The 15,128-nt window shown below is 51.8% G+C and overlaps 8 protein-coding genes across 8 annotated transcripts; 4 read left to right on the top strand and 4 right to left on the bottom strand.

Moving 5' to 3' along the window:
* Positions 1-387: 387 nt before the first annotated feature.
* Positions 388-905, bottom strand: N7510_011440 (uncharacterized protein; the record flags this gene model as incomplete). The annotated part of the gene is made up of 2 exons (XM_056983365.1): positions 388-846; positions 903-905. 2 exons carry the CDS (start codon positions 903-905, stop codon positions 388-390), a joined length of 462 nt encoding a protein of 153 aa, XP_056828859.1.
* A 166-nt stretch (positions 906-1,071) lies between these two features.
* On the top strand, positions 1,072-1,766 carry N7510_011441 (uncharacterized protein; the record flags this gene model as incomplete). The annotated part of the gene is made up of 2 exons (XM_056983366.1): positions 1,072-1,540; positions 1,603-1,766. The coding sequence occupies 2 exons, from the start codon at positions 1,072-1,074 to the stop codon at positions 1,764-1,766; spliced, it is 633 nt and encodes a 210-aa protein (XP_056828860.1).
* Positions 1,767-2,654: 888 nt separating this feature from the next.
* N7510_011442 (uncharacterized protein) lies at positions 2,655-5,477 on the top strand (the record flags this gene model as incomplete). Its single annotated transcript, XM_056983367.1, has 1 exon — positions 2,655-5,477. The coding sequence occupies one exon, from the start codon at positions 2,655-2,657 to the stop codon at positions 5,475-5,477; it is 2,823 nt and encodes a 940-aa protein (XP_056828861.1).
* A 1,608-nt stretch (positions 5,478-7,085) lies between these two features.
* Positions 7,086-7,717, top strand: N7510_011443 (putative C6 finger domain protein; the record flags this gene model as incomplete). Its single annotated transcript, XM_056983368.1, has 2 exons — positions 7,086-7,325; positions 7,442-7,717. 2 exons carry the CDS (start codon positions 7,086-7,088, stop codon positions 7,715-7,717), a joined length of 516 nt encoding a protein of 171 aa, XP_056828862.1.
* A 339-nt stretch (positions 7,718-8,056) lies between these two features.
* Positions 8,057-10,539, bottom strand: slx4 (the record flags this gene model as incomplete). The annotated part of the gene is made up of 2 exons (XM_056983369.1): positions 8,057-9,652; positions 9,706-10,539. The coding sequence occupies 2 exons, from the start codon at positions 10,537-10,539 to the stop codon at positions 8,057-8,059; spliced, it is 2,430 nt and encodes an 809-aa protein (XP_056828863.1).
* A 956-nt stretch (positions 10,540-11,495) lies between these two features.
* N7510_011445 (EKC/KEOPS complex subunit CGI121/TPRKB) lies at positions 11,496-12,205 on the bottom strand (the record flags this gene model as incomplete). The annotated part of the gene is made up of 3 exons (XM_056983370.1): positions 11,496-11,813; positions 11,877-11,999; positions 12,050-12,205. 3 exons carry the CDS (start codon positions 12,203-12,205, stop codon positions 11,496-11,498), a joined length of 597 nt encoding a protein of 198 aa, XP_056828864.1.
* Positions 12,206-12,379: 174 nt separating this feature from the next.
* Positions 12,380-13,446, top strand: N7510_011446 (Bax Inhibitor family protein; the record flags this gene model as incomplete). Its single annotated transcript, XM_056983371.1, has 2 exons — positions 12,380-12,906; positions 12,963-13,446. The coding sequence occupies 2 exons, from the start codon at positions 12,380-12,382 to the stop codon at positions 13,444-13,446; spliced, it is 1,011 nt and encodes a 336-aa protein (XP_056828865.1).
* Positions 13,447-13,750: 304 nt separating this feature from the next.
* Positions 13,751-14,743, bottom strand: N7510_011447 (uncharacterized protein; the record flags this gene model as incomplete). The annotated part of the gene is made up of 1 exon (XM_056983372.1): positions 13,751-14,743. The coding sequence occupies one exon, from the start codon at positions 14,741-14,743 to the stop codon at positions 13,751-13,753; it is 993 nt and encodes a 330-aa protein (XP_056828866.1).
* Between the last annotated feature and the right edge of the window lie 385 nt (positions 14,744-15,128).

Below are 15,128 nucleotides of genomic sequence, written 5' to 3' on the forward strand. Positions count from 1 at the left end.
TAGTCTGTGCTTCGTTGCTCCGAGCAACCGTCTCAGAGTGGTGATAGTGGAAGTGTGCGTGGAATGATGGAGTGTCTGCACCTTGCCCGTCGATTGACTCTATGTTTCCGCTACATGAACGGCTATTTGACTATCGACACGCACTATTTCCCCGGCGCCTGCGGCTTTCTACGCTCGACAGGGTAAGAGATCGCTATTTGGACACTGACAGCTCGTGGCCTTGCTTGGCTGGCAACTAGTGATATACAGCGAATCCATCTTTTTGATGTTATTGCAAATCTGAAGAGTACCCAAGAACGCCATGCAATTGTATGAGCCCGCCCAGCTTGTCCTCCCGCGCCATAATCCATGAACCATATTCCGTGTACTCGTCGTAAAACAGTAGTCTCACTGCTCCTCCTCATCATCAAAATGCGGCGTAACAACATCCCATCCAGGATCCTCTAGCTCGACTTCCACATCCTCCGTCTCTGGCGCTGCCTGCTGAGCTTTCCGGAATCGAAAAGCCACGGGATGCCCATCCTGCAGCCCAGCAGCCTGCAAAGATCCCGATGCATCCGTCTTCGCCTTTGTGCCGCCAAGCTCGATAGTCTCGGCGTCAAGCCGAGTCCAGCCTTTGTCCAGGTCATTCCTGTCCACGGCCACGCCGAATTCGATCGCGTCGGGGTGGTCGGGGACTAGATCGCCGTTGATCTCTTTGACATCGCGCGCCTTCAGAGCTTGCAGTAGCTTCTCCTTGGCTGCTGTCAGTGGTTCGTGGGGCTGAAGCACGAGGAGGACGGTGGTTTTGTGTTTTTTGAAGAGGAGGGTGGAAGCTCGGGAGTTAGGGTTTGCTTGTTTGGGTGGCTGTTGAGAGATTAGCTCGTGATAACCGGTAACTAAAGGGCAGGGACCGGACAGACCATCTTGGCGGTGTGTGCGAGTGTTCAGGTGGTGGTCGTCGTGTCCGCGCGGGTGTCGTGACGCGGAGCCCGGAGAATCATCGGCCCAGCATCTGATCTTCCTGCAACCACGATAATACTCAACACGCTCCCTCCAAACTTCGATTGTCCAGTCACATCGCCCAGTAAGATGGAGGCGGAACCATCCTCCCCATCCTCCTCGATAGAGGCCTCTCGCGAAAGCTCCCTCTTCCTCAAAATCATCCACTGGCACAAGCTCTTCGACTCCGACAGTCCACCGCGCCTAGGCATTGACGTCCAAAAGCGCATTCCCTACGCCACCATGTCGGCCTTCTCCACGGGTCTCGCACTGGGTTACTATCACGGCAGCAACAAAGCGGGCCTGCGCTTCCGGGCTGAGAATGCGCATCGGTTCCCCACGACCTCTTCCGGCTGGTTCCAGTACCACAAAACGAAGAATTATCTGTCAGTCGTCGGCGGTGTCAAGGATGGAATGAAGATGGGCTGTAAGCTGGGTGTCGGCGCTATGGCCTTTTGTCTATTTGAGGAGACGGTCGATTATGCGAGGCATGATGAGAGGGATTTCTTGTCGACGGTGACGGCGGGACTGTCTTTCTCGGGGATATACAGTTTATTGGGTATGTGATCTATGGCCTGGTCATTTTTGGAGCCGCTAGTGCTAATCCATCTGGGTTTCTAGCTCGCCATGATGTCTATACGGCTGCGCGCACTGCAAAACTCGGGCTGAAATTGAGCTTCGCATATGGACTGTTGCAGGATGCTTTGGAAAGCTTGAAGGGCAATCGGCCCACATATGTGGATTTCATCTTGGGGAATCGTCGGTCCCAGAAGACTGCTGTGTGACCGTAGGTGGTTCGGTTGAGTCCACCACCCCCTTTCCCTTCCACCATGTCCGCCTGTACGTCGGGCAATCTCCAGCGACATCGGAAGCATCGATGCTGATGACGGATACAATGCCAGTCCCATCAATAAGGGTACATCCATCCATGTCTGATCCTGTTGACCAGCCATTGCAGAACATATATCAACCTGCTGCTCGGTCTGCTCACGATACTACCAACCCGGTACTCCATTCTCATGATACCCTAACTCCACCACGTGATCTTGCGCCCGTCCCTCCAGTTCGTTTGCTGTGACAGGCACACTACGGGACACTCGGGTTACCTGTGCGCTCGACGGGATTCTTTGATCGTTCATTTCTTCTCTGAGAGATGGAGCATGTACTTCCTACGCAGTCACTCTGCAACGTGCAATCAAGCCATGTGAATAATCATAATAACAATCATCATCATCCTTATCGTAATTCCCGGCGGCGCGGATCCGAGGAAGATTTAATTATAGAACACATTCAATAATTGGGGCTAAATTCTTCCGACCGACTTCATCATGATTATTGTGGGGTGTGATAGAGTTAGGGAGTTTCCGCAGGTTCCCAGCCGATCGGTGGAGCTCAGCAGTCTTTCTGTCAGTCCGTCCACACTCTGTCCACCCCCGCTCTCCAACTTCTCTAACGACACCGAAATTCTTCGTTCCACCTGCTTCACTCCCTCTGTCTCCCCTCTAGCCTCGAATCCCAACCCTCATGTCGGCCTGCTAGGGCTGCACTTTCTCCCCGCCATTGGGTGCTGACCATGCCGATGGGACCGTTCGACACGCACCGCTTTCGTCGACGTCATCGCCTGTGATCCCACCCTCCATCTGATCTGCTCATATCGGATCGACTCCTCGACAATGCGTCGCCATGGCAGGTCCAGTGGTGGCCCGACCAAGGCCGTCACGCCCATGTCCGACACGGTGTCCCTAATCCACTCGTTCGATTCAGTCCTAAACCCCAACCGCCCCGCGCGTCCATCGCCCTTGGCCTCCTCCAACATCAAAGCACTGCCACTCGAACTGGTTGATCGGCTGCGGTCATTCCCTCTATTTCAGGCGACACCTGAATCCTTCCTTAATGAGGTGGGCCAGCACTTGCGCCCGCAGCTCCATGCGGCCAACGACTACATTCTTACAGAGGGCGATGAGGCCAAGGCAATATACTGGCTGGTCCGGGGGGCGGTCTCTGTCACATCGCGGGATGGCGAGAGTATCTATGCTGAACTCCAGCCGGGCGCATTCTTTGGCGAGATCGGCGTGCTCATGGACCGCCCGCGCACGGCAACCATCATCGCCCGGACCCGCTGTATGCTGGTGGTGTTGACCAAAGAAGACTTCCGGAGCATTCTGCCGCGCTTCCCTGATGTGGAGCGAGCGATCAGGGAGGAGGCACAGGAGCGCTTGATGATCCTCGAGAAGAAAAAGAAGGAGACCTCTGTGCCACCACCAGATCTTCCCCCAGGCCCGATCCGGAGGGGCTCCAAGAGACTGCGGGAGAGCTTTGCTCGGGATCTGGTGGTCTCAGGTGATGAGGAGTTGAGCGTCAAGTCTGTGAACAAGAAGCGCAAGTCGCCGAGCCCTGGAAGGCGAGATGGATCCAGCGCGCTGGCAAACGGGTTGGTTAATGTCCGCCTGCTGCTCAAGGAGTTGCCTCTCTTTTCTGGACTTCCAGCCGACATCCTACACTTCCTCGGTCTCAATGCCCAACCCAGGTCCTTCCCACCTTTTGCCGATATCATTAAACAAGACTCTCAAGGCCGCGAACTGTACTTTATCGTCCGCGGCGAGGTTGAAGTCCTCACTGAGAAGGCTGAGAAGCATCATACACACGCACCCAACGGTGTCAAACGCTCTGGGGTCGAAATCAAAGCTCGCCTACGACAAGGCCAGTACTTTGGAGAAGTGGTCAGCTTGTCTCTTGCCCCACGGAGAACTGCCACTGTTCGATCAGTCACCCAGGTCGAGTGTCTTATGCTCAGTGGTGATGTTCTGTCCGACTTCTGGGACAAGTGCCCCCCGAGCATTCGAGAACAGGTAGAGCGCACTGCACAGGAAAGACTCCAGGCTGCTGCGGATGGCGATGTGGTGATGACCGACGCCGCAAACACACAACCTTCCATAAGCGACTTGGCCATCGACGACAGAGTCAAGGTCACTTCCTCGCGCAGACGCTCCATGCCCTTGTTGACACTAACCGAAACCGAATTGGATGGTCCTCATCAGTCTTCCCCCGTTGAAGATCAGGAGCAGGCCGTCTTGCGACCCACCGACCCTGATCCTTACCTCAGTCTCGGCTTGGACAAGGTGCGACTGCGAAGCCGACGAGGCTCAGTGGCACCCTTAACCCCCGAAGAAGTCTCGGGGGATCAAACTCGTCCATCGTCGTCTTCGGAACCCAAATCTGCCAGCTCTTCCTCTCTTGTCCTCCCTGAGGTGGTTGGTCTCTCCAAACCGCATCACACTGCGCGTCCCCTCGGTGACGGATATCGCGGCGTGTTTCCCGACAGCGTCCTACTCAACATCTTTCAGTACCTGGATCTTCATCACCTTCTTCGCTTTCGCGCAGTATCGTCGCACTGGTCCGAAATCCTGAACAAATCCGGCGGTGTACTTCGTGATTTAGATCTGAGTGTCTACAATCGCAAAGTCACCGACGAGGTGTTGGTCAAGATAATCTGCCCATTTGTTGGCACCCGGGCCCGTTCGATCAACATCAACAACTGCTTCCACATCACCGACGAAGGCTTCAATGCGCTGGCCAATACTTGCGCCCCTCACGCTACCACATGGAAGATGAAAAGCGTTTGGGAAGTCACCGCATCCGCCATTCTCGAGATGTCCAGCAAGGCCACTAAACTGCAAGAGGTGGATCTGAGCAATTGTCGCAAAGTGGGAGACACACTCCTTGCCCGTATCATTGGATGGGTTGCGTCAGCCAATGCCAAGCCGCCAGGCGATGGCAAGTCGTCCATTAAACCTACCCTGCAAACAGCCGATGGCATCGTGTATGGGTGTCCGCAGTTGAAGAAGCTCACACTCTCATACTGCAAGCACGTCACGGATCGCTCGATGCACCATATTGCGTCGCATGCTGCGGGTCGAATCGAAGAGATGGACTTGACGCGTTGCACGACCATCACCGATCAAGGGTTCCAGTACTGGGGCAATGCCCGATTTACCAATCTGAAGAGACTCTGCCTAGCTGATTGCACATACTTAACCGATAACGCCATCGTGCATCTAACCAACGCCGCCAAATCATTACAGGAATTGGACCTGGTACGCAAACTTTCCTCCTTCTTCTCATCCAAACCCACTAATTTGTCGTCTATCCAGTCCTTCTGCTGCGCATTATCTGACACAGCAACCGAAGTCCTCGCCCTCCAATGCTCTCAGCTCAAATCCCTCAACATGTCCTTCTGCGGCTCCGCCATCTCCGACCCTTCCCTACGAAGCATCGGACTCCACCTGTTGTCGCTACAGCATCTGTCCGTGCGCGGCTGCGTTCGCGTCACGGGCGTCGGCGTCGAGGCCGTCGCAGAAGGATGTCACCAGCTTCAGTCGTTCGATGTGAGCCAATGCAAGAATCTCACGTCCTGGCTTGAGGAAGGTGGTCCAATGCGGTATCGATCAAGAATCGATTTTGAGGTTGTTGCTACGAATGGGAAAAACTTCCGATGATAATTGGACAGACAGCATGTCTGTCCTGTCCTGATCTTTCTTGCGGAGCAAGACCTAATCATTACCCTCATCCAGTTGGGATGGACGGCGCTTGGTGTTCGGGGTTTGGGTGCTTACCTACTTTCGGCTCTGACATGACACAATTTTGAACACATCACATCGTATGTCTGTTCCCCATTTTTCACCTGATATCTAAACTAACTAACTCCGTCCAGTCTCTCCTGCCACATGACCTTAAAATGACACTCTTATTCCCTCGGTGTTGCGGCTATTTCTTTTTTTCTTTTGTCTTCTTGGAAAGAGAGAATCCCATTATTCTATGTTTACAGTCTTGAACTTTTGACCCGGTTAGATTGGGTTCCGGGTGTAGGAACAGGAACAGGAGCAGGAGCTTTTCTTTTTGTTTGTTTTTGCGTTTTTTGTACTCTCTGGACTTGATTTGAATCTTGATTCTACCCACCACTTTCTTTCTTTCTATCTTCGTTGCAAAATTCTCATTCTTGCTCTTCCTTGGACAGGTCAAGCATGGCAGGCAGTCAGGCAGGCGTTTTCAAAGACTGAAATTGCGCCGTTTTCGCTTTTGATTATTTGTCTCGTCTCTCGCCTTTTTTATCTTGAGTTGACAACAATGTTGTCTTTCTTGGAGTTTTTCCACTCATTGCCATTTTTCATGAGAAATACATTTGCCATCTATCTATCCGTGTTTGATATGATTTTTTTTATTGGGAGGAAGAGTGAGAGATTTCTGGAGCTTTTTTTAATGTACTCTATGCAACCATCACCGCGCAGCCAATTGGATATTGATATGTTCTTAAATTCTTACATGCTTTGAGACAGTAGATAATCGGGTTGTCCAAGAGGTTGAGCGCAAGAAACCGTTCAGTACTTCCTTCCCATCACGGACATATCCCCAAGATGAAGACCAGCAAGCTAGTCTCTTTTCTTCGTTTAGAATATTTCGATAAAACATGAAGTCTTAATAATGAGACATTTTGAACTTCCTGAAAGACGCAATAGACTGGCCAGCTATGATTTACCTGGCTAAGAACGCCTATGTTCTATACCTAAGACATGAATGATAATGGCATTATTCTGCACCATCCTAACAAAAGGCAGGACAACGACAGCCTCCTACAAAGCTTTCTTTTTGCTAATGTTTGCAAATGTGTCTTACTGTCTCTTCGCAACGTCCTTTGTCTACCAAAGGGAATAGTAGTTTGCTGCTTAAGCGAAGTAATCTCAGGGTACGTTTCAATGTCTTTAGATCCATGCAATTTCTGCCAGCTACCCAGCTTGTTTGATGACGTTGGCGCCTCCATTTATATACTGTTTTCCCGGCCAATTCCTGCTCTATTCACCCGCTCACTGCTCTCCTGTCTGCCCACCCGACACCTCCCACTACGTCTCTTCTCCGATGTTCTCTCATCATTCATCCCGGTGAACCGCTCTCCTATTCCCGATACGCAAGTTTTCTCACTAGGCACTACTAAATATTCACCATGGAACGCATACTTCCCTCCGGTAAGACAACCACTCACCAGATACCATGCAGAGATATCTAATAAGCTACCAGACCATCCTTCGGCCTTGGACCAAGCTTCCACCCAGATGCCAGCTTCGTTCTCAAATGATGAAGACCTCACCAAGCTCATGGTGGCTGCCACCTCTACCGCTACTACCGCTACCACTAACTCAACCCCCATCTCCAACCCTGACGAAGTCAGCTATACCACCACGCAACCTCGCAGCCGACGCAGTCGCCACGAGCCCGAACCAGACTGGTCAGAGCAAGTGCGCGAACAAGTCCGCAACTCACGCCGAACGGGCCAAGCATGCGATCGGTGCAAGGTACATACACTATCCTCTCCTCCTCGTTCCCCCAGAGCCATAAAAACTCACATCCACATAGTATATAGCTTGGTATCTACAAGTCCTTCCTCACTAACACGAGTTCTCTCTTCCAGCTCCGCAAAATGCGCTGCGACCCACGACCCACTGGCTGCACCCCCTGCATCGCAGGGGGGCTGCCCTGCCAGGTAACCGACCGAGTGACTGGCGAGACATATGTCCGTGGCGCAGCGAGCCGAATGAAAGAGCACATCAGCAATTTGCAGGCACAAATCCAGCAGCTGAGAGAGCGAAATCTGGCCCTCGAGCGCCGCAATGAGCTCTTGGAGGATCGGGTTAAGATATTGTGTGAGCAGGCGGCGCGGCTGAGAGCAGGGTTGGATGATAGATAGCCATAGCCAGCTTCCTTCACGAGTATGAATGACTGTCCTTTTACGGTAGTCGCAAGCTAGTAGGGCGTTGGTACACACGCCTGCGGCATTCGATGACACTTTGATGTGTTCTGATGTGATGATCTTTACGCATGGGCCTTGACATGCTTTCGGCGGAGGGTCGTCTTCTATCAATCAAGGGCTTTCATACAAAAGATAGACATCATGCAGCACAATGGTGATAATGAGGTCCTCTAATGGTGATTTAGAGTGTGGTGTGTTGATTAAAGACCATCTGTGCCAGATGATAGCTCCTATGTACATTGAATGCCATGCAGACACAGACACAGATACACACACCTACCAACTAGCATTCTTCTTCCAGCAACAACAAACACCTTTCCCCTCGCACCACTCTCTCACGGACCCAGCACTGATCTCACGATCTTCGCCGACAAGACCAAGTCCCTCGACATTCAGCCATGTAGTAAAATCCTCCAGGACGATCGGGTCATACATCAGGATCTTCTCGTGCCATGTCGGATTACTGCGGCTGTTGGACATGGATGAGAGGGGGGACTGCTTTTGAGCGCGAACGGCTTTGGTGATCTGTGTGCCTAGGTCTGGGAGACTGCTTCGTTTGGAGGCGTCTGGTCTGGTTACTGGCTTTGTGATGGAGGTGGAAGATGGGGACCGAGTGCTCGATGGCTTGCGAGCGGCGGCGGTTTTGCGTTTTGTGGGACTTGGGGGTGGCGGTGGCTTGAGTGACATATCCAGAGAATGCTCTTGAGCACCGCTGGATTTGCTGGTGTATGTGTCCGTGTATCGTTTCTGGACTTGACTTGGAGAAGGAAGTATTTCCTCCTCGGAGTCTTGGATCTCGTCGACGTCGATAAAAGAGCGATTCGTCTGCTTGTCTTTGGGGCTCTTCTGCGGATTTTTGGAGGATGACTGGGGATTCGTTTTTGTTCTCTTGGCCTTGCTTGGAGCTGAGGTCTGAGGTTTGGCAGAGGTGGAAGCTTTCGGTTTCTCGGGCTGCTGCGAAGGACCCGCAGACTTGTTGCCACTGCCATGTTTCGATTCCCAGCACTTTTGGAGAAGATCGATCATCTTCTTTCGGCCCCTCACAGACTTGAATCCGTATGCAGCTACCTGTTTGGATAGCTCTGAGTCCGTGAACCCACTATACTGCGGCATAGAAGGCCGCTGAGAGTTCACGGGCAGATCGCTGTCTTCTGTATCTTTCGAGGGCTGAGATGCAGTGATTACAGCCTGATACTGGGGCACAGACTTGGCAGGCACCTGGATCTTCATCCTTGGATCCGAATTAGACTCTCCACAATCGATCTCAAGCCAGTCGAATTCCTTTTGCTTGTGTATTGTTTTGCTGGTCTCTTTTGGATCTGTCAAATCGACCTTGTCCAAGGCCTCAGCCTGAATCAAGGACCCGTCCGTATTCCTGGCGGCAACTCCCCATAAATTTCGGCTGCCAACCAGTCTGGAAAAGGGACGAGCAGAGGTGACACGTCGATCGTCAGAAGAAGCTTTCTGCTTCTCGAAAAGTTTCTCGGAAGCACGAATCGCTTCCTGCATCTCTTCCAGCGTTTGCGGCGAATCTTCCCTCTCCAACTGGCTGCAGGTGCCGAACATGAGATCCTGCTCATCAAAGGCCTTGGCAGCAGCTTCGGGAGAAAGGATTGTGAACTCGGGGTCTGTGTTGGTAGACTTGACTTTGCCGCGGCGTTTAGGCTTCTCTTTTTCGCTGTCTAATACGCCGTCGATATCCTCTTCCAAGATACTGTACTTCGCGGTCATCCGAGCGGTCAATGTTGTGAACCGTTTGGTTTGTGCCTTTTTTCTTTTTGTTTGCGCAGCAGAAGAGGCCGAGTCAGATGTTTCACTCTTCGTGTCAGTTGTCTTTTCGTCGTTGGTTGCTGGAAGATGCGAATTCATGAGCTAGATCAAAATAAGTCACTGGTCACGGTTATAGTAATGGACATGAACTGTACCTCGATGCGCCTTCGCTTGGTTGGTCCACCGTCTGCGTTTTGGCGCATCTCGCGAGAAGTTGGTGCTGAAGTAGCAAAGTTGTAGCTGGACAACAGCGTGCCGAATCTGCCAGATTCGGCTGCTTCACTGTCGTCCTTCGTATTCATTTCTTCGACGGCACTGTTTCCCGAATTGGTATCTGGTGGTGGTGTCCAGTCTATCCTTCGCCTTGTCGCGACATCAAGATGTAGCTCCTCGTCCTCTCCCAGCGCGTTTGATTCCTTTGACAGGTCGATCGTCGGAACCAATGAATCAACAGCTTTCTTGCCAGCCTTGCTGGTCTTCTTCGCCGGCGCATCAGCACCCGACTTGGTGATTTTTCCAGCTAATTTCATATTGCCCGAGTCCTTGCGCTTCGAAGTAGTCTTTGCAGACCGACTTTGCTTCGTCCCAGACTTATTTATCGTCGCGCCATCTCTGTAATCCACTGAATCTGCTCCGAGGTGATCCAAGGCAGTTGGTTCAGACTCAGCCGTCTTCTTCGCCTTCGATCGCGACTTCCTGGCGCGCGCCTTTTCATCCGGATTCGTAGACTTAGAAGGCGCTGTTTTGGAGGTTCGCCGTTCCCTTTTCTGTGAGGTGCTCGAGCTCTTCGTTGTGCTGCTTTCTGTGGCAAAGTATGCAGAACGCGTGGGGAGCTCGAACAGCTGTGAAGGGGAGGGTAGCGGCGGTGGCGAGGAGCATTGTGGCGAGATTCTCACTGCTCTTTCGAGGAAGTTCGTATCTCGTACTGGAGATCGAGGGGCGCAATTTGGAGAGGATGACAAGACGATCACGTCCGCTGCGCTGGTCATTGTAACTAGTTACGCGTCGGAAGGGCGGTGGTGGCGGTGGTGGTGGAGGAGAGAGGGTTGATCGCGTGCGGATGTGCAGCTTGTCGCGCAAGGCATCTCTCATGGATCTCTCATATCTGCAGCTGAGGGATCCAGAGAAATCGTCAAAATGTTGTCGGAGGAATGTGTATGTCTTGGTGAAAGTTATTTGTTTAGGTTGGTGGGGGCAACGACTGGCATTTACACTATTGGTCAGTCGATCTAAATTGAATATAATTATGCAATCAACATTCAACCATCTCTCACTCTCTCCATCTATGAGAGTTGTGGCACACAAATTGATGTCCGGGTTGGCTGCTTTGAATAGTTGGGGGGAAAAGAAAACATACATATGAAAATATTACAAGCGCTAGGTTTCGAACCCAGAAGGACTACCTGAGTTGACTCAGATTAAGTAAAATCTTGAGTCGTACGCCTTAAAACGCTCTCGACACTTGCATTTTTAATTTAGTAATCTTGTGGTTAGGAAGAAGGCGTCCTACGTCTACTTGCCTCCTTGGTCTATTTGCATACTTCTGCGCATTAGATAGTTGTGACGTGATTGCGACGAGAAGGTTACGTGAAACAGGGTATCGTGGCGTCAAACCAGAATCGGTAAAACCAACGCGATCTAAAAATTCATAGGTCCTTGTTTCACAATTCCTATTCACGTACTTAGCAAACTGATGGCTTTGTCTTTGGACATTTCTGTGGTTACCCGCGACAATTCCGGAGCTAGTCTGCTCTGTCACTGGTTCAATCGAACACGACGGCCTCTCAGCTACGCAGTGCTCTCTAGTCAAACAAGTAGCAGTTACTACGTGAGACCTGCTTAGACAGGTACACACTCTGGCAGGCACGGCGCTGGGGTGGGGTATCAAATTCGAGTCGAGCTCCTTTGAGAGCAGTTCTTCAAATAACATGGTATTATATCGGCTTCACGAGCCCCGCAATGCAATTGCCCCTAAGAGCGAGAGCTCCAGTCGCCGCTTCGCGTCATGATCGGGCGTGCCGTTGCACTCTGTCTTAGAAGACGGGGATGGTAGCGCTCCCAATTTATATGCCTTCTTGATCTTGGTGATATCGGACACCTCGGACAGAGTCTCATCGTCAAATGGCACAGAGGTTCCTTGAATAGCCGTAGCCAAATGAGCGGCAACGGACTCATGCGTGATCTCGGGCGACACGGAGACTTTGACCACGAGCAGATCTTTGGTTGTATCTGCGATTCCAAATTTGCGGAACGAGTCGGCAATCTGTGCAATAAATGAGTTAGTCGGTAATGTTATGTAGGAGTGAAAAGAGAGAGAGATATATACATTATTTGCCGGGCTCAAGGAGAAGACAATCTCCGAATGCACATTGCGGGACATGAGTCGCCCATTCATGTAGTCATTGACGGCTCGAAATATGGCTGCGATCGCATGTGCCCGTGTCAGAACCTGTTTCTCCGTCAGCGATTGAGCCGCATATCTAAAACGGTGCAGCTTACCATGCTCGCATCGACCAAGGCATACTCGAATTCTGCGTTGCCCCCCAGGAGCTGCTGCTTTAGGAAAGCGGAATTCTGAACATCGCGATAGAGGGCCACATGCACGGGCAGCGATGACGGCAGATGCGGCAAAGCCAGAGTCTCCAGTTGCGCCATTCCGAGGTGAAGAAGTGAAGGTTGCGATGACTGATATCCCGTGACCTTTCTCGAACTTTCTTGAAGCGGAAGGCGGAAGATGACGGAGTTAATGAGTAATAACTAATCCCGTGCACTTATAATAAACCCGCCGCCTTCTTACCCTCTCTCTCCCACTCTGCATCCATCGCAGTCATGGCGTTCTTCCTCCGGCGTCCCTTCGCCGTATCCTCGGCTCTCCGTCAAGCCCCCAAGCTTTCCTCCAACACCTCCCGTTTCATCCACAACTCCCCGTTCAAGCCACAGGCCACCAAGCCGCTGGGAGCCTCGTCCATCCTGAACAAGTCCCGTCAAACCTTCCAGAATGCATTCCGCCGGACATACATGCAGCAGTCCACCACCACTGCGCAAGGTGGCAACGCCACCTCGAAGCTGGTGTACGGCGCTGCCATCGTTGGCGGCACCATTATGGCCACCAATTTCATCTTCAACCGCGAGACCCGCGAGGACGGTGGCATGCCCGCATTCGAGCGCAGCTTTCTGAATGAAACCTTCATGCACACCGGTCTCGGTATCGGTATTATCGGTATTGCGGCGCGCGCTCTGCATATGAACGGTTGGTCGTACCGCCTGATGGCCTTCAACCCGTGGGTTGTCGTGGGTCTCGGTCTGGTTGGTAGCATTGGCACGATGTACGGCACTTTCTACACGTCTCCGGATAAGTATGTCTCCCTTCTTCCTTAGATCTCAAGACCACTGCTAACAGCTCCGAAATTAGTTACGTCATGAAGTACGGCCTCTGGACCGCCTTCAACCTCACCCAGGCCGCGCTCCTCTCCCCTCTGATGTTCATGCACCCCGCCCTGCTCGCCCGTGCTGGTCTCTACACCGTTGGCATGATGGGTTCGATTGCCTTCGTCGGCGCCACTGCCAAGCAGGAGAAGTACCTCTACCTCGGCGCCCCGCTGCTTGCCGGTGTGACCATCGTCGCCCTATCTGGATTCGCTCCCCTGGTTCTGCCCGCCACCGCTGCCCGCACCCTGATGTGGTCTGAGCGCATCTGGCTGTACGGCGGTCTCGCTGTCTTCGGTGGCTTCACCCTCTACGACGTGCAGAAGATTCTGCACCACGCTCGTCTGGCCGAGCGCGGTCTGATCCAGCGCGATGTCGTCAATGAGAGTGTTAGCCTCGAGCTGGACTTTATCAACATCTTCATCCGTATGGTCCAGATTCTCGGCATGCGGAGCAACAACCGGAAGTAGATTGCTTCCTGGCAAGGAACTGCACGGGCTATGGTTGTTCCTAGGCGCTAAACTGGTATCTGGCTGTTTTTTTCTTGTCTAAATGTACTTTCTTATGTTCTACTATTTTTCTTTCCTCCTACAGATATGCAAAGGGGTCGCAAATGCATCTCCACTCCATAGACAAAAAAAGGCTACAGACCCCTTTTTGGAATATCAATCAATATTTGGAACATCCAACCAGTACTTCTTGAGTACATTTTGATATCATACAGATCGTCTTCGTATCTCCAGTCTTCATTCCGGAGGGTACATCCTCACATCCTCATGTCTCACCACCAATGTCAAGACCCGCAAGATTCCCATCCCCACCCCCAAACCCATTATGCGGACTCAATGTATGCGAGAGCGTAGTAAATTCATTTAAGCTCTCTGCCCCTTTATCACCATCCCAACGTGCGCCTCCGCCAATATTCGCAATATGGCTCTGGACGAAAGAGGCCCTGGTCATCTTCGCCTCCTGAGCCGCAGTCTTCATATCCATAGCCTTCTGTCTGCGCAGATTCTGTGCTTCTGAATCGGTCTTCTTTTCAACAAGCCTCCAATTCAACCCCGCAATCTCTGTGAGTTTCTCGCTGGTCACGAGCCTATGCCAGGTCGGTAGATCAATCTTGCGGTATGTGAGCAAGATCAATGCAATTGTTTTCCAGTCGTTATGCCGGGCATCAGGGATGTGCAATCGGAGTAGCTTCTCGCGGGAGCAGTTCTCAAGGAGCTCCTCGAAGAGCGGTCCTTCGTCTATCAGATCTGGAAAGAATCCGCTCACTTGTCGCCAGATCCGGGGGGTGTGCTCCGCAAACTTCTTTTCTGGTTTCTGCTTGGTTCTCTCGTTTTCAGATCCATCGTCTCCGTCGTCTGAAGAAGATGATGGTGGTGGCAGCGGGGATAGCATCTTGAAAGTAAGCAAAATCGAATTGTCGGACGATCCCTGAAGGTTAACGAAGATGCTGTTCGCCCGGTTGGCGTACATGACTGTCTTCTGTTGCACTCGCGGCCAGATCCCGGACAGACGGATCTTCTGTTTGAGGATCATGGTGCCTGTTATGATGTCGAAGGTCACGTCGAGTTCGGTGTCTTCGCCATGGAGCTGGAGAGTGTACTTTTGTTTGGCGTCGTACAGAGTGAGCCAGAGGGACTCGGTGGTTGGTTTCTTTGAGGCTGGGTGGCAGCTGCACAACGGGTCGTCGCTGTTTACCCTTAGTTTGGCTGCTTGTTTGAGAATATTGGCCAAAAGGACTGCTTGCCAGTGCCCCCACATTTTCTTAGAGATATTCGAGTCCTTTGTTCAACAGTTCAGTCGAGGAGCATGGGTGGTGGAAAGGGAACGGGAAAGATGAGGTGGAAAGTTTCTGGTTTGCTTGGGATAAGTGAGATCGAGGGAGGTAGTTGGATATTGAAGAGAGGGAACTGGTTTACTTGAGTCTCGTTTTGTCTCTTTTCTTGTTGATATTGTTTCCTCTTTGAAAGACTGGAGTATTGAGCCCTATAGGACAATAAGATTGCGCTGCATACCACAGAGACTAAATAATGGAGCAGTGTTGAAAGCACATTGTATTTTGAGTTGCTCATCTCTTCTGAATTGACTGATTTGCGTATCCATATTGTTGATTGACGGGATCTTTTGTACCAGCATGGCCTCGGAC

This window comes from Penicillium lagena, assembly GCF_028827675.1.
Source record: "Penicillium lagena strain IBT 129212 chromosome Unknown utg000008l_segment0_segment0, whole genome shotgun sequence".
NCBI lineage: Eukaryota > Fungi > Ascomycota > Eurotiomycetes > Eurotiales > Aspergillaceae > Penicillium > Penicillium lagena.